Source organism: Bombus huntii, chromosome 6 (genome assembly GCF_024542735.1).
Source record: "Bombus huntii isolate Logan2020A chromosome 6, iyBomHunt1.1, whole genome shotgun sequence".
NCBI lineage: Eukaryota > Metazoa > Arthropoda > Insecta > Hymenoptera > Apidae > Bombus > Bombus huntii.
This window is the reverse complement of record NC_066243.1, coordinates 16,119,940-16,139,546: the sequence shown is the minus strand read 5'-3', so window position 1 is coordinate 16,139,546 and position 19,607 is coordinate 16,119,940. Positions and strand designations below refer to the sequence as shown.

General features: G+C 37.9%; 4 protein-coding genes across 11 annotated transcripts; 2 read left to right on the top strand and 2 right to left on the bottom strand.

Annotated features, from left to right (window-relative positions):
• Nucleotides 1-116: 116 nt before the first annotated feature.
• On the top strand, nucleotides 117-5,007 carry LOC126866355 (dihydropyrimidine dehydrogenase [NADP(+)]). Its single transcript, XM_050619828.1, has 16 exons — nucleotides 117-458; nucleotides 535-645; nucleotides 799-1,131; nucleotides 1,206-1,514; nucleotides 1,591-1,914; nucleotides 1,992-2,202; nucleotides 2,275-2,459; nucleotides 2,548-2,763; nucleotides 2,824-2,988; nucleotides 3,071-3,223; nucleotides 3,289-3,409; nucleotides 3,481-3,743; nucleotides 3,828-4,004; nucleotides 4,097-4,321; nucleotides 4,406-4,563; nucleotides 4,634-5,007. The coding sequence occupies exons 1-16, from the start codon at nucleotides 414-416 to the stop codon at nucleotides 4,710-4,712; spliced, it is 3,075 nt and encodes a 1,024-aa protein (XP_050475785.1). The 5' UTR covers nucleotides 117-413; the 3' UTR covers nucleotides 4,713-5,007.
• LOC126866383 (phospholipase A2-like) lies at nucleotides 4,742-6,098 on the bottom strand. The gene is made up of 4 exons (XM_050619898.1): nucleotides 5,465-6,098; nucleotides 5,246-5,405; nucleotides 5,033-5,185; nucleotides 4,742-4,958 (listed from the first exon to the last, which is right to left on the bottom strand). Exons 1-4 carry the CDS (start codon nucleotides 5,766-5,768, stop codon nucleotides 4,868-4,870), a joined length of 708 nt encoding a protein of 235 aa, XP_050475855.1. The 5' UTR covers nucleotides 5,769-6,098; the 3' UTR covers nucleotides 4,742-4,867.
• Nucleotides 6,099-6,189: 91 nt separating this feature from the next.
• Nucleotides 6,190-8,741, bottom strand: LOC126866364 (differentially expressed in FDCP 8 homolog). 6 transcript variants are annotated; one of them, XM_050619853.1, is made up of 8 exons: nucleotides 8,581-8,741; nucleotides 8,067-8,330; nucleotides 7,695-7,986; nucleotides 7,446-7,616; nucleotides 7,251-7,304; nucleotides 6,908-7,149; nucleotides 6,600-6,835; nucleotides 6,190-6,528 (listed from the first exon to the last, which is right to left on the bottom strand). In XM_050619853.1, exons 2-8 carry the CDS (start codon nucleotides 8,268-8,270, stop codon nucleotides 6,285-6,287), a joined length of 1,443 nt encoding a protein of 480 aa, XP_050475810.1. In that variant the 5' UTR covers nucleotides 8,271-8,330; nucleotides 8,581-8,741; the 3' UTR covers nucleotides 6,190-6,284. The 6 variants fall into 6 exon arrangements, with proteins under 6 accessions (XP_050475810.1, XP_050475806.1, XP_050475807.1 ...); XM_050619849.1 differs by having other exon boundaries at nucleotides 8,067-8,493; nucleotides 8,581-8,736; XM_050619850.1 differs by having other exon boundaries at nucleotides 8,067-8,451; nucleotides 8,581-8,733.
• Nucleotides 8,742-9,866: 1,125 nt separating this feature from the next.
• LOC126866359 (probable inactive protein kinase DDB_G0270444) lies at nucleotides 9,867-18,498 on the top strand. 3 transcript variants are annotated; one of them, XM_050619839.1, is made up of 12 exons: nucleotides 9,869-10,088; nucleotides 10,825-10,935; nucleotides 11,424-11,575; nucleotides 12,294-12,360; nucleotides 12,472-12,719; nucleotides 12,824-13,136; nucleotides 15,826-16,303; nucleotides 16,599-16,901; nucleotides 17,006-17,064; nucleotides 17,518-17,687; nucleotides 17,902-18,064; nucleotides 18,171-18,498. In XM_050619839.1, exons 2-12 carry the CDS (start codon nucleotides 10,837-10,839, stop codon nucleotides 18,225-18,227), a joined length of 2,109 nt encoding a protein of 702 aa, XP_050475796.1. In that variant the 5' UTR covers nucleotides 9,869-10,088; nucleotides 10,825-10,836; the 3' UTR covers nucleotides 18,228-18,498. The 3 variants fall into 3 exon arrangements, 2 of the variants coding, with proteins under 2 accessions (XP_050475796.1, XP_050475795.1); XM_050619838.1 differs by having other exon boundaries at nucleotides 17,515-17,687; XR_007689857.1 differs by lacking the exons at nucleotides 17,006-17,064; nucleotides 18,171-18,498 and having other exon boundaries at nucleotides 9,867-10,088; nucleotides 17,515-17,687; nucleotides 17,902-18,049.
• The last annotated feature ends 1,109 nt before the right edge of the window (nucleotides 18,499-19,607 follow it).

Here is a 19,607-nt window from a genome sequence, read left to right as displayed (position 1 = left end):
GTGATTCTCTTCTCTCGGGTACTATAAATCCGAAGAAGTCGGTAATGCAGATAAAGCTGTTTTACTTGATACAGTTATCACATATAAAATAAGCATTATAGGAGAAACATAAAAAAAAGCCAGAGACTATCAGATATGCATGTATGTAATTGTATATGAAAGGTTCCGTTCAAGTTTATCTGTACTTTCGAACCAAAGATAATGAATCTTTCCATGACTCATTAGTGTTTTAAACGCAAATAGAGTATATGGAGTTTCGAAATTCCAAATACATTTCAAGTAGACCACTCAGTCAGTGTTCACGGTAACTCGGAGTAAGTTGCTCCAGTTGTTATAACGATTGATGACATTTACGAATATAATATTTGTGATTACTCAATAATTGTGTGAAATTTTAATATCGTTGCGAAAAAATGGCATCTATCGCGTTACTTAGCAAAGATGTGCCTGATATCGAAGTGAGTAATTAATATATCATGACATTGAAGATCTGTTAGGAACATTCTTAATCTAATTCTAAACGTTCCTTTCCAGAATCTTTTAAGCTTAAATCCGAAAATAAAACCATTTGCAAATTTTGTTCCTTCGGCGCATACTACAGAAAATAAGAAAATGTGGAAGAGAAATATTAATGAAAACTGCACTGTAAGATATATTACTGATTAAAAATTACAGACTAAGTCTTATTTGAACAAGATAGATACTCTTAAGTTAGGTCATTTTTTTCTAGATTGTTATTATTTCATTATTTTATATATTTTTATATATTTTATATTTTATTATTTTATTATTTTACAGAAATGTCCAACTCTAACAAAAAATTTCGATGATATAAAGCACACCACATTAAGCGAACGTAGTGCATTAAAAGAAGCCGCGCGCTGTTTAAAATGTACAGACGCTCCCTGCCAAAAGTCATGTCCAACGCAACTGGATATTAAATCCTTTATAACTTCAATTTCAAACAAGAACTATTATGGTGCAGCAAAAGCGATTCTGTCCGATAATCCTCTCGGACTTACTTGCGGTATGGTTTGTCCGACAAGTGATTTGTGCGTGGGTGGATGTAATTTGCATGCATCTGAGGAAGGACCCATAAATATCGGTGGTCTTCAACAATTTGCAACAGATGTAAGGAGCCAAACAATTTTGATTGATGTTTTGTGCATTAAATACGTCATGACTCGTTAATCATTGTTCCTTAGATCTTCAAACAAATGAACATACCTCAAACTAGAATTCCCGGACAAACCGTTCTACATTCCGATACTAAAATCGCTTTGTTTGGCTGTGGACCAGCTTCTTTATCCTGTGCATCATTTCTTGCACGTTTGGGATATGATAATATTACAATATTCGAGAAAGAAAATTACATCGGTGGTTTAAGCTCGTCAGAGATTCCGCAATATCGATTACCGTATGATGTCGTTAATTTCGAGATAGATCTTATCAAAGATCTAGGTGTTAAGATTGAACTGGGCAAAGCGTTATCAGAGAATGATTTAACGATACAGGTATTTACGTGTAATACTATGACTATAATTGGTAAAAAGTACAACCAGCTTCAACTAACTTTTTGAAACTTTGTAGGGTCTTCAAAGTTCCGGGTATAAAGCAATCTTTTTAGGAATTGGTCTTCCGGAAGCAAAGACTGTTCCAATTTTCTCAAATCTTACAGAAGAGATGGGTTTTTTTACATCGAAGAGTTTTTTACCAAAAGTAGCGAAGGGTAGTAAACCGGGAATGTGCGCATGTAAAAGCAACGAACTACCTTCTCTTCATGGGAATGTTGTTGTTCTCGGCGCTGGAGATACAGCTTTCGATTGTGCTACTTCTGCGCTAAGATGTGGCGCAAAGAAAGTTTTCGTGGTTTTTAGAAAAGGATTCACTAACATTCGAGCCGTCCCTGAAGAAGTAATTATTGCCGTACAAAATAAAATATAGCTTTCTTCTTGTATTATTTTATAATTTAAGTTTTTCGATGTGATTAGTTCGATTTAGCAAGAGAAGAAAAATGCGAGTTCGTTCCTTTTCAATCACCGAAACGAGTAATTACTCGAAATGGAAAAATAGTTGCAATAGAATTCTGTCGAACCGAGCAACACGAGAATGACGAATGGATAGAAGATGAGGAACAAATTTGCAGATTAAAAACAAATTTTATTATATCTGCTTTTGGATCAGGATTGCAAGATTCGAGTGGTAGTAATTTAAGTTGCATTAACATTTCCTTTTTTTAAAGAAGAAATATCTTTAAAGAATTGTACCTTTAAGTAACGCGAGCCATGGTACCCATTAAAATGAATAAATGGAACTTACCGGAAGTAGACACGGAAACCATGAGTACTTCTGTACCCGGAGTCTTCTGTGGTGGAGATCTCGCTGGTGTTGCTCATACTACCGTCGAATCTGTAAATGATGGAAAAATAGCTGCATGGTATATTCACAAATATATTCAGGTAATAATTTAAAAGATCGACGAAATAATTATCTGTTAAAATCATATATCTAAGTGGTTTAAACAATGTTTTATTTGCTGCCCGATAGAATTGCTATAATTCGGAAGTATCCGAAGTCCCTCAATTACCTAAGTTTCACACTCCAATCGATGACGTTGATATATCTGTCGAAATGTGCGGTTTAAAATTTGAAAATCCTTTTGGCCTTGCTTCTGCACCACCGACCACCTGTAGTACCATGATTAGGCGAGCTTTCGAGGCTGGATGGAGTTTCGTTGTCACGAAAACCTTTTCTTTGGATAAAGTAATTAAATCATTGTTAAATATTTTTTGGGAAAATTATTTTAAGGAAGCAATGTTTTAGGATCTTGTCACAAATGTATCTCCACGAATAATTAAAGGTACAACTTCACGCTACCATTACGGTCCGGAACAAAGTAGCTTCTTGAATATTGAATTGATATCTGAAAAGTCAGAAGCTTACTGGTGTAAGAGCATTACAGAGCTAAAAAAAGATTTTCCATCTAAGGTTTAAAAAAACATACAATTATATAAGTTTTTATAAGATTTCTACATCACTCTTGCTGATGAAGATTCAAATTTATTTTTAGATTATTATTGCCAGTATTATGTGTACATACAATAGAGCAGATTGGACGGAACTTGCTCAGAAAGCTGAATCAGCCGGAGCTGATGCTCTAGAATTAAATTTATCTTGCCCCCATGGAATGGGAGAATCTGGAATGGGCTTAGCTTGTGGCCAAGTACATAATTTAAATAATTTATTATCATTTTATTATCAACCGTTATATAAACTTTCATATATTAGGATCCCGAATTGGTAAGAAATATTTCAAGATGGGTTCGGGAAGCTATAAAGATACCATTCTTCGTGAAATTAACACCAAACATTACCGACATCGTTTCGATAGCTAAGGCAGCTTACGAAGGTACTTTTTCGCATATAAATAATTAAAATATTTTAATGATAAATGTTCGAAGAAATAATCTTTTGTAATAGGTCATGCTGATGGAGTATCTGCCATAAATACGGTTCAAAGTTTAATGGGCTTGCACGCGGATGCAACACCATGGCCAGCTGTTGGCATTAAGAAGGCTACAACTTATGGAGGTATGTCAGGGAATGCAACTAGACCGCTAGCTCTAAGGGCAGTTTCTTCCATTTCGAAAAATCTTCCTGGATTTCCCATACTTGGTATCGGCGGAATTGATTCAGCGGATGTTGCTCTTCAGTTTTTACATTGTGGAGCATCTATTTTGCAGGTGAATCAGTTAGCCATGTTATCTTTCTATGAATTTTCTACATATAACGTCAATTATATTGGATTATTTTTAAATGACGCATAGGTTTGCAGTGCTGTACAGAATCAAGATTTTACTCTAATTGATGATTACGTGACTGGTTTAAAAGCCTTGCTGTACTTGAAAAGTTTAGAACAAGTAAAAAATTGGGATGGACAAAGCCCACCGACGTTTAAACATCAAAAAGGGAAACCAGTTGTATTACAACATGCTCTTGGCAAAGTAAGTGTAACTTTTGGCTAACTGACTGAATAAAGTAAATACGTACTAAATAAAAATATGCTATAATATATTATAATTGCTTTGTGTTTCAGAATATACCATATTTTGGAGAATATCAAAGACTTAGAGAACAAAAAATAGCTGAGATTAAACTTAACTCGAATCCACTCGATAAATCTGTCGAAATAACGAGACCTGCTCCAAAACCTATTGCGCCTGTACCAACTATAAAAAATGTTATTGGTAAAGCTTTAAGTCATATCAGTACCTACAAGGACTTGAATAACAAAGAACAAGTGGTAGCGTTAATAGATGACGTAGGTCTTAATTGTTTTTTAATTATTTCAAGTTTTATTCATTTTTATCATTATATATTAAGGGTAAACAATTCTATGCGTTAGGATATGTGCATAAACTGTGGAAAGTGTTATATGGCTTGTGCTGATTCTGGTTATCAAGCAATCAGATTTGATTCTGAAACTCACATTCCATTAGTAACAGATGATTGTACAGGCTGTACACTTTGTCTTTCAGTGTGTCCTATTATTGATTGTATTACGTAAGTTAATTATTTATTAAGATAGAATTTTAGTTATGAAAAGCATATAATTGTTTAATTTATTTTTCAGTATGGTACCTAAAACAATACCTCATGTCATTAAAAGAGGAATACCACTGAAAGGAACACTTGAATTTGAACATTTCTAACTATAACAAGCACTTCATTAAGCGCTAATATTTGTTTCAGTGGTAACAAGTACATTCTGCTCTTTAATATTTTCATCTAGTACAAAAATTAACTTAATATAGCAACAGCTTGCTACAAGTTACTTACACTATATTATTCAATTAACTAAAGATTATTAAAAATCTGGATTATCAAACCATTGCATTATTTGTGGCAGTGAGAAGTTGTAATTATATTCATCACATTTGTTATTCATCAATCGATGTCTAAAATTTAAGGATAACAAATCATATTAAAAATATTTTGTACAAACAATTGAAGGAACTATGAAATATATTACCTTGTGTATTTTTTACAGTCTACAATAGGATAATCTGCCTGAAAGCATTGGGGTCTTAAAACATTAAAATAGGTTTTTCCAATATTAGTAGCAAAAATGTTATGAGCTTCTTTAAGACATCGATAAAATGCTCTATCACATTCACATGATGACCTGTACATAGAATATGTTTTTTAGTCCCTTTCAATTAATCTAACGTAAAGTATTAATTACCTTGTGAATATACCATTGTTTAAAAGTCCTTCTCGTTTTTCTCCTGCTGAAATATTCTCCAAACAAAGATCATGTGTTTTACAACAAGCATCTGTATTATCAAAAAGTCCAAGATCTTCTCCATTTGGAGATACATTACCATCACCACACCAGTATGTTCCTAAAATTTACATTATCAACTTATTTATATTAAAAAAAATATTAAATAATATTACATACCTGGAAATATTGCCTTAATTTTGGATTTAAATGAGTTAAAAACATCACCAATTGTTGATTTTTTCTGTGTATTTTCATTCTTGGGGAGCATATCAGATGCCAGTGCCTTTAAATAATTTTTAATACTCACAATTTTCTTATGGATCGCTTGTTCGGAGTTTATTAGTATTTGAATTGACTTTTCCATTGAAGTAATATATGTTTCTTTTAATGTTATTGAATTAGAATCAGATTCAAAGGCCAAAGTGACCGTGGTACATAATAAAAATATATAGATTGTAAAAATCATGATATTTCTACTCATAGAACACGATTAGGAAATACGTGATGTAACAATTATCTTTCTATCATTTTATGTGACGTTCTTACTACGTAAACGGTAAAGTTTTCCTTAATTGTATTGAATTTTACAGAGATAGTAACGTATCAGCAATTATATTTTGATTAAAAACGAACAGAAAGAAATGTTGCTGTTAAAAATTAATTTAGCAAAGAGTAACTTCAAGAAAAATATTACCTATCATTTTTTTGGACAACAGATTTTTTATCAAATGCTGTATCAACAATAACGTATAAAATAATTTTATCTGAATTGTTCGTTCTTACGCGAATTATAATTAGTAATCCACTTATGAAAAAATAACAGATTTACTTAAAAATATCTATCTCCTATTATTTAAAATAGATGCTGAGATATCATATATATTATAGAATATATAGATACGAATTTTTAAAAATCAGTTTTATTTTATAAAAGAATTGCACAAAACATTATATATATATATACACAAATCACAATAAGCACGACTGTATTTAGCGTTTATGTTGCATCACTTAGCGATTCATTCGCATTCAATCCATTTTCCGTAATATCATCTGTGTCCAGAGTTTGTTTATCTTGCAAAGCACGTCGCTTTTGAAGCCTTGTACATCGTGAACAACAGTGATTTTGTTTCGACCAACATGCACGATGATGAACAGCCGAGCACTGACGACAAGTGATAGAACTTGCATTCCACGGGTATATAATTTCATCATTACCACACAATTCGCATAAATGACCTCTGTACATTAACATTTAGCGGCTTAGTTATAAAATAACTTAGACAGAGTATCTTCGATCATTGAAGTTTACCTCGCTTTGCATAATTCGCACTGTTCTGTGATGTGAGTGTGCATAGTATCATACACAGTACGAATTTCTTCCAAAAGTACTCCATTATTAAGATCAACGAGATCTTTAATCGAATAATTTCCCGAGTTTTCTATCATATGAGTGCGTATTCCAATTTTCCATGGTAATCCTTGTTTATTAGCTTCTGGACATAAAACTAAGTAATGTTTCATCATCTGCATTTCCTCCCGCATCCTCTGTTTATTATTTATTTTTAATTAATAAAACTCTTTGCTTTTCTAATGCAAAGTCATAATCATTTAATTTACCTTCACTACAGAGAGATCTGGAACTAAAGTAAATAATTTCGGATTTAATTCTTCAAGTAACAGAACAGAACGTTCTTCTAAAAGTGTTAAAAGCTGTGCAGCGGCACGAGAAACAAATCTTGGTTCCATGTCCCAATTTCTAATCACTCTTGCAGGAATTACCATTGCAGTGTTCCAATGACATCTTTGGCAATAATACAATCCACTATAGTCACAAAGACGGGGTTCAATCCATGCTGATTCTATATTTACAAATAACGTATTTTAAAGGAAATATTAATACATTAAAAAAATGTTTTCATTTGTAACCCATATTTGCAAAAATTTCCCTTATGTATGTTACCTGTATTTTTAAATGGACTGCCAAAACAAGATAAAGATAGTCCTTTTGAGAAAGCTTGTAATAAAAATATGGTTTATCTACATCACAACAATGTAGAATATCTCTTGTACATAGAAAGTTACTCTTTTCTAAAGTGAGTTTATTTCAATCTAATAATATACCACTTATAATGTGTTTATTAATGAATATACTTACTAAATGTTATTTGAACTTTGCATTCAGCACATCTGTATTTCTGACTTGATAAACCCTGTTCAGGACAAATATCTTTTGTGTAAGTATAACCACCAGCTTCACTAGCAACTACATGAACACACACTCTACATATATTATTTAGACATTTCCAATGGCAACAAAATTTGCAATCTATAATAATATTGTAAAAATTAAACATCATGGAAATCGACATTTAAAGATAATAAATTATATTTTAACGAGTCTTACCGCTACACATATACCATGATTGGAGCATGGTCCAAATAGCTCCACTACAATGATCACAATATACAGGCCCAGAAGTAGTTATATAATATTTTTGTGGTACTAAATGATGTCCTAAAATGACTTCTGTTTCAAGCAAATTTTCTTCTGATGTCTCTCTTAATTCTTGTACTCTTAAGCGTAATTCAATTAATCGTCTAACAAGCCATTTTCGCTCATCAGAACATTCTGCACTTTCTAAGACCATTTGCTTACATTTTTCTATCATATCTTTAAGATATTCTTCAGAAGTAGCCTAGAAGTGAAATATAATTAAATGAAACAAAGAATTATTACAATATCTGTTATATTATATTTATATAAATTATTTCATACCTTAGATAATGAAAGTATAGTTTCCACTGATTTTAAACTAAAAGGTATAGCAGCTTTACTGTCTGAACTATCATCTGCTTCTCCTGTCATATAATCAGACGACGAAGAAGGTGTTGATGGCACAGTATCAGAACTGTTAATTCTGGTTCTTGATTCATGATTAGACTCGTATGATTTATTTATATTATTTTTTATATCCACCATTTTCCATAGATACTGCAGTCAATTATAGGCTGGAAGTATTCTTGTAGCTACTTTTGTTGACTGTTATTAACCATTAAATAAATACTTTAAATATCATATATGCTTATAGCCGATAATAATATTCATTTGTTTGTTTATTTGTGAATGACAGAAATTTTTAGATATTGGCATATCATAATTACTAAAAGATAGTAATTTATAAATATGTTATAATAGGCACCTACTTAAAAGCATAAAATGTTAAATGAAGCTATAAATTACATACCTAGCTTTTCTTAAAACTTGTAAGTGTAATACTGGTAATACTTACTTGATATATCGTTTCATGTAAATTTCTGAACACCTTAAATTATGCGCACTTTAATATTTAACTAAATTTTTACTTCTATGATACAGCATTATTATGTTTTAACGTATATACATGCTACTTTCATGTTGTATGTAGTATAAATGGTACTTACATACTTACATATAGGCATAACAAATTTGCGAACTACTGACATCTGTCAGCGCAAACGTCATATATTCGCTATTTATTATGAGAGTGTGTATTATGCTTTTATCAACTTAGAAAATGATTAGCGAAAAAAAGATTTTCGATCGAATAATCGTTTCTTGTGATGTAATCGTATCAATTGATCGTTAGTATATGAATGATAAAAAAAGAAGAGAATAAATTATACATTATAACCGTAATACAGATTATACGTTGCTTTTTATAAATTTTTACAATATCATATCATATTTAATGAAGATCATTTATGTACAAAAAATGTAGGTATATTGATAAATGGAATAAATTATACATAAAAGATCAACGTTTAATTACATTTCTAAAGTTTACGTTTCTAACGTTTGCCTTAGATTAATGTCCGCCATGTCATCATGTATGATTTTATGTTTAATCGAAAGATAGGCTTTGAACGATTACAGTGAGCTTACGTCGATTAGAATAAAATCTACATTATAATATTTTTCATACTCCATATATCTTTTTACTTTAATTTGTTTGTCAATTAAGTGTTTATATACTTATAGTACTCCTACATTAAGTATGTATATAGTTTATACATACTTACTTTAAGTCGCAAGTATTTGATGCAGATACGCATATAACGTATCACACGACACATAAATATAAATTACATTATTGTCGTAAAATATAACAATTTTGTAAGTAACATAACGATTAATTTGTCTCTTAATTCTTATATTTAAAATTTGCACCGATGAGTTTCGCGCGTTTAATGCAAAGAACTGAATTCAGACATTTTCAATACGTTGATAGATGGCAGGAGTGCATTGCGATTTTTAAATCGATTCGCGGTTCTTCTGATCTCGGCGCGAAATTATGAAAAAAGGTTGTTCGGTCTCTTTGTCACAGAGAAGGATAGATAACGTTACTTTACGAAAGAGTAACAGCGAGAGCGAAGGAGTCCGTAGAACAAGGAAGAAATCGAGGCCCCGAATCTAAATAAATCGATCAGTAAATAGATCGAGCCTGCTTCCTACTGTTTTACGATTGGATAACAAGGGGAACAGGGGACGGGAGGTTGAGGAGAGAAGAGGCCGTGTATTTGTGGAGTTGAAGTCGGTAGCTACGATCGCCTTCTGGCAAACATTATCGTGACACCGTTTTGTGCGTGTTGAAGAGTTGGCCAGGTTCGTTCGATCGGTTCTTCCGCCGTATCGACCGGTCCGGTTGTTGGCCGCGCGCTTCCGATCCATGAATCCAGTGATATAGTAATTTTCCTCGGTGTGTATTCAGCGTGCATCGTGATACAACGATTCTTCAGCGATTACTCGCGCAACTTACTGGCAAGTAACCATGAATCATTCTGTAAATTCGCGCACTAACTAAACTATATTCGTTTCGGCCGGTGCGCGGCCACTTCCGTGTACATACTACGAATTCCTCTCGGTTGCCGCCGCGTTCCAAACGCTTTCCTTTTTATTTTTTCTTATTTTTTAATCGCCGAAAAGTAAATTTGGGAAAGTAGATTTAATTCGAAACGTCGTCGATACTCGGAAACCGATCGGGAATACTATAGAATTACCACAAGTCTTAAAAATATTAATCGTTTGTTTCCTGTCACTTTTTTATATCAGCGTTACGTAACGAGAATGAAATTTAGGAAAACTTTTGAATGCGAATTCTTTCTACCGTTGGTCCATATAAATCATTGTATGTCTCATTCAATGTGGTATCGTTTTCCTTAATTGATAACTTTGAGAATGTCAATGTCAAAATTCTTATTAATTCACGTAAATTATACTTTCTTAAACTTACTGTTCGTGATGGGAAGCTCTCTGCAGATTCTTCGAAATTTGAATGCGCATAATTTCGGGCAACTCGGACACCTAGTACGGTCCGTGAAACAACTGTACAAAATTCACTCTCACGTAATAATTAACTTCCACTCGTTTGCATTGTAATCGATTAAATCGGCACGGAAATCGGTTTAGACACTAATTTCTTCGAAGTTAATGACGTATTAGTTCAAGTGCCGCAGACTGTTTCCGTTTAATGTTATTGCGAAAACGTGAATTTCAGATGTAGAACGACATGGCTATCAGCATAAAATTCACAAAATTTGACAACACACCATGGGGATTTCGATTGGCGGGTGGAAGCGATTTTCCACAACCGCTGACTGTGATTAGAGTACGTACTTTATATTATATACCAGATATTATCTTTTTATTGCTTAAATATATTCATACAAATGTATACAGACATATAGATAAGCAATAGCTTTTAGTTTAAATAGTCGATGAATAATTAACAAGAAACTGATATACGTGCATTTTACCTAGATTACTGCGCAATAAACGTTCGTGTAACCTAATGCACGAAAGTATAATAGGTTGCATACTTGCAGGAGTATTTCATGATACCGATGTTTTAGAAACATCGGTAAGGTAGAATAATTCTAAGATAGAATTGGTAGAAATACCTGTATTACCGACTCTGCGGTATTTCAAGTGAAAGTGCAACCGTGACTGTAAATATATGTACATACATGTTGCATATTGAAACGCATTGATAATTATTCTCGAATCGTATGATTCTAACGAGTTTCAATCTTTACATAAATTTTAGCGATACGTAAATCGAATAAAAGTGGAAATCGATTTAGAAATATTTCTTAGGTGACAGAGGGAGGCCTGGCGGAATGTATGGGTTTGAAAGTCGGCGATGTTGTAGTGAGATTAAACGATCAACCCATCAGTAGCTTGACCCACGGTCAGGCACACGAGGAACTAATGCGAGCAGGGAATAATTTTGTTCTGGGTGTACAGAGGTAAGTACTTACCTAAAAGGGGTGCACAGAAGAGAATCCATCGACTCCTCGAAGAGAGTAGTTGGATTTCTACCGAAAGTAGATCTACTAGCCAGCCATGAAAACAATTCGATATCAATGTCAACGACACGCTGTATCGTTACACCGAATTGACCCGCTTGGAGGGCAAGCTTAACTTGAACTACTTTTAACTGCAACTTTATTTCGAGTACCTCGTGATTCACGACGAACATCCTTCGATGAACGCTATCGAAATTTACATTACACGGCAATTTATTAGACGAATTATCGGTAATATTTTAACGAAAAAGGAAAAAGATTGAGAAAGATGGGAAAAACATATCGATGTCCCTGTATATTTCGTACGCATTATTATAACGCGTCGCAGCAAGAATATCCCAGCGTACGGGCAACGTGTGGTAACGAGAATTGCAACACTTATAAATAGGTGACCCAGAATGAAATCTGTTTATCATTGGTTGGCGATTTTATTGCTGGCATTTACACCGCACACATTTGTTCCACGATCCCTCATTACCCTTTCGCGCGTGAACCGGCTCGCATTAAGCTTCAAAAAGCAGTTAAATTCGTTGCCCGTTCCAATTCCACTCACCTAGAAGATCGCTGTTCGCGGAACAGTGTACAGACCACGCGTGACAAATCGATCGAAACATTTCAATTCGAAACACTATTAATCAGACACGACTGTGTTACGCAGAGAAGAAGATTCGCTGAAGGCTGTGGAGGCGTTGTCCGAAGAGAACATCGTGCCCTATAAGATTCCGGTACGTATCTTAGGACAATGTCCATAAATTCGACGTTGCTTGAATATTTTCTTCGATTGAAAATTCAAATTTTCTGCCTGTTCGATCGGCCTTCATAAACGCGTTCGTTAGCTCGCAGATTTGCCACCTGTTTTCCCAGAGCAAATACTGAAAGGGGAAACTGTGATCGAGCGGCACGAGGAAATAACGTGCGAAGTAAAGCCCGGCGAAGAGGAGGTGAAGCCAGAAGTGGAACCACTGCCGGACAAGCCTAAGGACGCCAACAGCGAGATCGTACCGAATCAGAATCTTACGGACGACGAGATCGCGCAATTGATCCTCGAAGAAGAGGAACTTTTGACCGACAAAGGCGTTTTGGGGTATACGTTTGGTTATTTTACTTGTCCTCCTTCTCCTATCGTTAAAAACGGATAATGAAGGATTACTCGCTATCGGCGAGTTTCTAATAACGTACGCATTCCAGGGTGAACTTTAAGAAACTCAAGCCCCGCGTCACTGCTCTGAAACAATCGAAGGTGATCGAAGAACTTCAGAATATCGCCACAGCCGAACCACCTTTGGTCGAACAGTTGAGACGTACCTCGGTGTTTCTGCAAAAACCACAAAGACCGATACCGACGCCCCGTAAGAAACAGGAGGAACAAGAAGAGACAGAAGTCGAGTCGTACAAAGTGGTGATAAAGAAGCAGAAAAAGCGGAGCGTGACCGACCGACTACTAGAGAAGGGTCTGCTGAAACCTGAGGACGCAAGTACTCCGGAACCACCTACTCCCGAGGTAAACATGGAAAATATCGAAACGGAGACGAAAATCGAGGGAAACGATTCGTCGATCGTTTTGTCCATACCGCTCGATGATAGTTTATGCTCGCAACAAACGCTCGAACCAATCGTCGCGCGTTCCACGGTGTCGTCCTCTCCATGTCTCGAACTTCCGATCGAGATTTGCCAGAGTCGGCGGTCTTCTCTCGATATCGAACCTGAAACTTGTACGAACTTGGGATCGGATGTTACATGCCCGGTACAGTTATCGAAACGCAGAGAGAAGGCGTTAGCGTTAGCGCGACGCGCGCCGAACAAGTGCAAGTCGAAGAGCTTGTGTACGAGAGGGCATTACTTCCGAAGGTGTTTGTTCGGGAAGAAAAGCCACGGTGACGTTAAGAAAGCGATTAAAGTAAAGCCTTCGTTCAGGGAACGGTTCCAGGAAAGCGACGCTGTGCGATCGAGCGGTCGCGGCATGGACCAGCTTCAACAACTTCCACGTCGCTGTAGCATCGAGAAATCTTCGAAATCCAGGATCAAAGGTCGTTACCTTGAGACGTACTTGAAACGAGAGGATAATTGGATGAGGCGTATGATCGACGGATTGTTCGAGAAGACCGATGGCTTTTCCTCCAGCAAATTATTCGATAGGCTGTTATCAAACAGAGGAATCTCTCTTATCAAATTGAGAAAAACTCGTTACGCGGAGAAAATACTTGTTCGAAGCGGAAACTTTGTCGCGGTTCGCCTTCCTTCCGACATTCTGAAATATTTCGAGCAAGGATATTCGACGGTCATCGGAAATTCTATAAAACCCAAGTCACAAATTGATAAACGTTTGTACTTTAAAGGTCATTACATTCGGCGCATTCTTTCGCGCAATCTTGTCCGTTTGATCAACTATGTCAAAGACGTAGCGTGTTCGAAGGATGTTGACAGGAGAGACAGAAGGAGAAGCTCGACAACGATTAAAACGAAAGGTCGTTATTTAGAGACGTATCTGTTGGAAAACGTATTCTTCGATTTGCAGGATCTTCGCGATCGTTTCTCGGCACGCCCGACCGTTGTCTCGTCGTCGAGGAAGAAATTTTTCGCTCGAACTCGTTACGTCGAACGTATCCTTAAAAACCACTTGGACGCTCTTGGTTTAATCGTAAAATACATTGGCTGCCAGGTTGTCCGAGGTATTCCCGATTCTTCCGTCGTTATTCCAGGCTGTTCGTCCTTGAACTCGCGCCAAACCGACGCGCCCGTGTCGTCCATGAAAGAAGACGACGTCCTTTCCAATTTGATCCGTTCCTCCAAAGACTTTATCTCGGCCGAGGTTTTTCACCGTGGCAGTAGACGACTCTCAAGATCATCCAGAGGTAGCATATCTACCGGCTCTTCCAACATCTCCGATACTTTCGGGAGCTATTTCTTTAATTGGCTTCCTACGAAGTTGACCAGAGAATCGGCCGATCGAACGATTAACGATAAAAAGATGATGCAGGATAACGATCGTGACGGTCGTAGACTATCTTTCGTGCCCACTATTCTTTACGAGGGTCTAACGAATCGTATAGACGTGGATTTCACTAGATTAGTGGCATATGCGTTTGTCCCTTGTACTTCGATCATTTTGCTGTACATGTACAAGTAATATTCGTATCGAGTAAACAGTCTAATCAACGTCTATGTAGATAAGGTGATTCGAAACGGTACTATTAATGATTACGATTATGTTTAGATTTAAAACGACATCACTTGTTCTAGGACATCCCTAACAGACGCTAGATCATCATGGACCATCTGTAAACGTATAAAAAAAAATGAAAAAGTGTTCGTCGTTCGTAAAAGTGTGTGTTGTATCTTCTGTCCAATGTAACCGTAACCTTTCTCTCGTAATTAGAGATAGCCAATTATACTTGTTTCCAGGGCCGTGCAGCAGCCGGACAACGAGAATTTATCCATCGACTAAAAAAAAAAAAAAAAAAAAAAAAAAAAAAAACATAAACTAAACTTGTCTTTCGCGGGAAAAATTGTGAAAGTAGTTTGTCCGTTAAACGTTACATATTTTATTTAACCAGCTGACGAAAGAGACGTGGCATACGTTTAAGGTAATGCATGGTAAAATGCACGGTCCTGCAAGTATACGTAACGTAGTATGTACTTAAAGAAATTCAGTGATCGCGCTCGCACGTCGATCCATTGATATCTAGTCTAACGAGTGTACAGAAATCTCGCGTTATCATGCACGCGCAGATCGATGCATGTAATATCTACGTATAATTACCTCAATGTCAATGTACTCACGATGGATTGTCGAGAGAAAAGTACATTCGAAATAAAATACGTATATCTGGATGCTAAACCCAATGCTAAAATTCTCGATAATAATTCCCTTAATATCAAAATGAAGCAATTAGGACGCTGCGTTTCGCCCGGGATCACGATTCTCCCCAAAATCCCATTCTGTTTTCCAGAAACGATGACGAATGGATCGCGGGTGCATACGTAACTCGAGATTGAACGACGCGATTGAAAGAACCGATTCGCTCGTTAAGCGATAACAGGTAAATTAGCGTAACAACGCGACGCAGGTGGTAAAAGCGTTCCGTATGCACTTCGATCCGGTGTCTTTGCACGACAGACCGGACGAACGTTCACCGTTCACCATCCACGAGCCCTGTATACTCTGTACATAGTTTGTTGTCTGAATTCAGGCGACACCATCGGCCACTCCAGAGCCAAGCGGCTGTAGATCGGATCAAGAACGCGAGCTCGAGTCGCGTCCCGAATCGAAAGCCGAGTCGAAAGCCGAATCGAAGCCGGAGGAAAGCGAAACCGAGCAGCAACCGGAAGAAACGATAGCGTGCGACGAGGGGAACGCCGAGGTCGCGAGCGTTCACGAGGAGGAAACGCAGCAGGAGCGAACGACACAGGGATCTATTCTGAGCGAGATCGAGAAAGAGATGGCGAACGTGGCAGCGAAAGTCGATAAAGAGAAGATCAAGGAGCTTGTCAGTACGGAGATTAACCTGGAGAAACAGCTGGAGAACGTTCAACGACAGTTATTGGCGTTGAAGCAGCTACCGAGCGAGATCGAGAGTCACCTGAGAATCGTGTCGGAGCAACTGCAGAAGATCATGGAGCTGAGCGGCGTGCAAAACGGCGCCACTGACAACGACGAGGGGCGACGAGGTATGCTCGCTCTCTAAGATTACATTTTCGAGCGAATAAGCCTCGATCGGTATCTCGTGCCAGCCTACGCACACGCATATTTTCAAATTTTACGCGTTCGCGACTTTTGAAGAGCTGCCAAGCGTCAACTACGTCCGGCCTAACCGACGTTTCGTTGCGAAACCGACCAGACTGCCTTCGATTCGATTTGCCAGCCATTCGCGTTCCTTCCTCGCATAACTCGAAACTCTTTCGGCATAGTTATCGCTCTAGAGTTGTCCGATGAAACGATGGGCTGGTTCGTTTGATTTTTCAGAAGCTCAAGAAGACGCGGAGGAGGCGAAAGAATCGGAAGAACGGGACGAGGAACACGAGGAACTGGAGGAAACGGAGGAACACGATGTGACCGAGTACACCGAAGATATTTCGTACTCGGCCTATTCCGACGAACACGTGCAAATCGTTCGTGCCAGCGAGGAAGACGACGAAGAGACGGAGACGCAGGAACTGGAAGGAACTCTGTCCGTAAAGAGCGAAGAAGGAAGCAGAGTGAAGAAATTTGTCGTTTCTTACGAGACGAAGGTTTTGAAATCGCCCAGCCCTGCACCTTCTTCTCATGGTAAATATTTAAACAAACTCGTCGTCGCATCGATCGATAAAACGATCTTTACAAACCACTATCGTGAAAGAAAGATAACGGAAACAAGGCGATGTGTATTATAGGCAGTTTCGAACCAGATCCAAATCTATCGGCAAAAGATCAAGTTATTCAGGAGTTGCAGGTATTCTAGAGAATGATACGGAATGTAGATTGAATGTGCAGTAACTCTTGTTCTTACACTGTGTCATCTAGCATATTCCAGCATCCTGTACTTTATCTTAATCGCATCGATGTATTGGAGAATTTCGTCGTTCTTCGACAAATATCAAAGAATGCATCTCTCTTTTTTGAGTTATCCTAGAAAAAAAAAAAAAAGAAACAAAAAAGAAAAAAGAAGACGAACCTAAAAATTTAATAACTTAACGTGAGAAACACTAATTTGTTTCCCTAATTGTATCCTTACACTTCGTGAAGATGAAGTTATCTGTGCCACGTACATTCCATCGAACGTCTGAACGGGAAGCACGCGGATTCCTTCGTAACCCCGTGTCAAAAGCATTCCTGGATCGTGAAGAAACGATTAATTTAAATAGCTATGGATCGTGGAATGATGTTTTTCGTACGTTTGCAGCAGAGAGTAAAGCAACGAGGGAGAAAACGTTCGCAAGATCTCTGGCCCCAGGCTAAGCAGGTCGAACTTACGCGCGGCCGCAGATGGAGGTGTCCGAATGATTTCTTCAATGACGAAATGATTGCCGAGGTTTTATCTTCCCAGGCGGAAGTGATTCGAGGCAGAGCTCTAGGGTAAGCTTAACTTTTTATCAATTCCGCGTGAATTTGCATTCCTACGATAATGATTTAATAACGCAATGCGGTTGCTTCGTGCATTTACGCGCGTACGTCTGAAAGTATGTGGTTTCGTTTCACCGAGAGTTACAGCAAGAAGAACGACGATGCAGGTTACGTGATTAATTATCTTGGTGGAACTATTAGTAATCTTTGTGATTTATGAACGCAGAGTGAACTTCAAAAAGTACGAGAAAACGAATCTACCGAACTACGATCACTTAATGAACTCGAGCGTCTATAAGATGATTCATAAGATGGAGCGAGAACCGAAACGAGGAATTCCAGCTAGACCTGCCAAAGTAAACGCCGCGGAAGACATAATCGAGAGGGTCGTACGTATCCGATAAGATCTAAAGAATTTTTCCGGTCGTTAAAGAAAGAAAAGAAAAATATTCGAGGGCCGATCTCAAAACGGTGCTGCGTGTCTTTTTATTTCAGAAGTCTCCAGCATTGAGCATCGCGGATGACAGGAGCACTCGAAGCGTCAGTCACTGAACCCACGAGACATCGACGATGAAAGAATAGAATTCTTTCTTGCGCCATGAAGATATCGAATAAATAGCGATCGGACGCAACTAACCGACGTACGGCCGAACGATACTTAAGAAACGACGAAGGAAAAAGAGGAAAAAGATAGGAATACGTGCGCTGCGATCGAAAGTATCAAATATAAAACATAAGGTTAATTATTAAGTACGTGTGCGTGTCGTATATACATGTTATACGGATTGAGCGTTAATAAAAGGATTGATTCTTTTTCGTAAAACGTCATTTCAACGAATACCATCCTTCCGTCTATCTTTCTTCCACGAGTGTCGGTATTTTACTACCTCGTCGTGTAAAGTAGGTTGTCGAAACACGATAATCGGCCTCGTCATAAAAAATTCACGGAATCGCGCAAGAAGACGTCGCAGTCGGAGGCAAAGTTTCTCATCGAAGCGATGATTCGATCGTTCCATTTCGACGCAGTAATCCGAATGATTGGCGCGCTTTACGCAAGATCCTTTCGCGCAATAGGATATCCGAGGACACGAGTTGGCTCGACTCACGGATGAGTCGCGCATACTTTCACCTTTCCGGAGTTTCCGACTCTGTTCCGAACCGTGTCCCGCATGCGTACAGGGGGCTGAGTCACTTCTGCCGTGGCCAACGAACGTTCTTTCTCCTCTCTCTTTCTCTGTCCTACGCGGTAGTCGTCTCATGCTTAGGGTCCGAGAACGTGACGTCGGTCCCGAGCAATTTATGTAAAGCATTCTAGGCATGATTCACGAACTAGTTCGCGCCCTCGTGACCGCCACCGGCGCAGAAAATGCAGCCACTCTCGACAGCACGAAAATCTAGGCTCATCCGGTCGCGCAGCCGAATGCATTTCAGATTCTGCTTCGTGCTGTGACTTTGAGCCACGATTATGAGATAACGTTCCTCGGCCGAACCAACCGTCGACCTATCCTGGATATTCGCGTATATCTCGTCATATTTTCATCGGCAACTTTAGCTTCATCCTAATTCCACTCGAACCTGTCATTCTCGAATTGTCGTGTGTTTTTCTTATGTTTTTCTCCAAGTTTTCGTAAAGTATTCCTTTCAGAATGTCTTTCCTCTCCATCGATGATCCGAGGTAAACGCTGTCCGAGTGGAAGTACGAGTATCTCACATCTAGTTGGGACCGGAAGAGGCCCGGCAATCGGCTAATGGACAATTTTTCAGAAGAAATATCGTCGCAACAGTCGGTACCGATGCTCGATCCTTTAATATAGAATCTTGCTATGTCGTGGTTTTCAAATTACAAGCGATAAAAGTTTCGTTCGATATCGTATAGGAAGAGCGAGACGGTAGTGTGTGATTGCAGTGCAGGCTAATCGGCCGATCGCGTTG

Excerpts from the sequence above, each read along its gene's own strand:
- LOC126866383 (XM_050619898.1), bottom strand. The coding sequence starts at position 5,768 with ATGAGTAGAAATATCATGATTTTTACAATCTATATATTTTTATTATGT. Across the intron at positions 5,186-5,245 it reads AACAATGGTATATTCACAAG|GTCATCATGTGAATGTGATA; the intron begins GTAATTAATACT and ends TTCTATGTACAG. Across the intron at positions 4,959-5,032 it reads GACTGTAAAAAATACACAAG|ACATCGATTGATGAATAACA; the intron begins GTAATATATTTC and ends CTTAAATTTTAG.
- LOC126866359 (XM_050619838.1), top strand. The coding sequence starts at position 10,837 with ATGGCTATCAGCATAAAATTCACAAAATTTGACAACACACCATGGGGA. Across the intron at positions 13,137-15,825 it reads CGGAACCACCTACTCCCGAG|GCGACACCATCGGCCACTCC; the intron begins GTAAACATGGAA and ends GTCTGAATTCAG. Across the intron at positions 16,304-16,598 it reads CAACGACGAGGGGCGACGAG|AAGCTCAAGAAGACGCGGAG; the intron begins GTATGCTCGCTC and ends TTGATTTTTCAG.
- LOC126866364 (XM_050619853.1), bottom strand. The coding sequence starts at position 8,270 with ATGGTGGATATAAAAAATAATATAAATAAATCATACGAGTCTAATCAT. Across the intron at positions 7,305-7,445 it reads CAAAGTTCAAATAACATTTA|CTTTCTCAAAAGGACTATCT; the intron begins GTAAGTATATTC and ends TTTTATTACAAG. Across the intron at positions 7,150-7,250 it reads CAGTCCATTTAAAAATACAG|AATCAGCATGGATTGAACCC; the intron begins GTAACATACATA and ends TTGTAAATATAG.
- LOC126866355 (XM_050619828.1), top strand. The coding sequence starts at position 414 with ATGGCATCTATCGCGTTACTTAGCAAAGATGTGCCTGATATCGAA. Across the intron at positions 2,764-2,823 it reads AAACCTTTTCTTTGGATAAA|GATCTTGTCACAAATGTATC; the intron begins GTAATTAAATCA and ends GCAATGTTTTAG. Across the intron at positions 4,322-4,405 it reads TGGTAGCGTTAATAGATGAC|GATATGTGCATAAACTGTGG; the intron begins GTAGGTCTTAAT and ends TCTATGCGTTAG.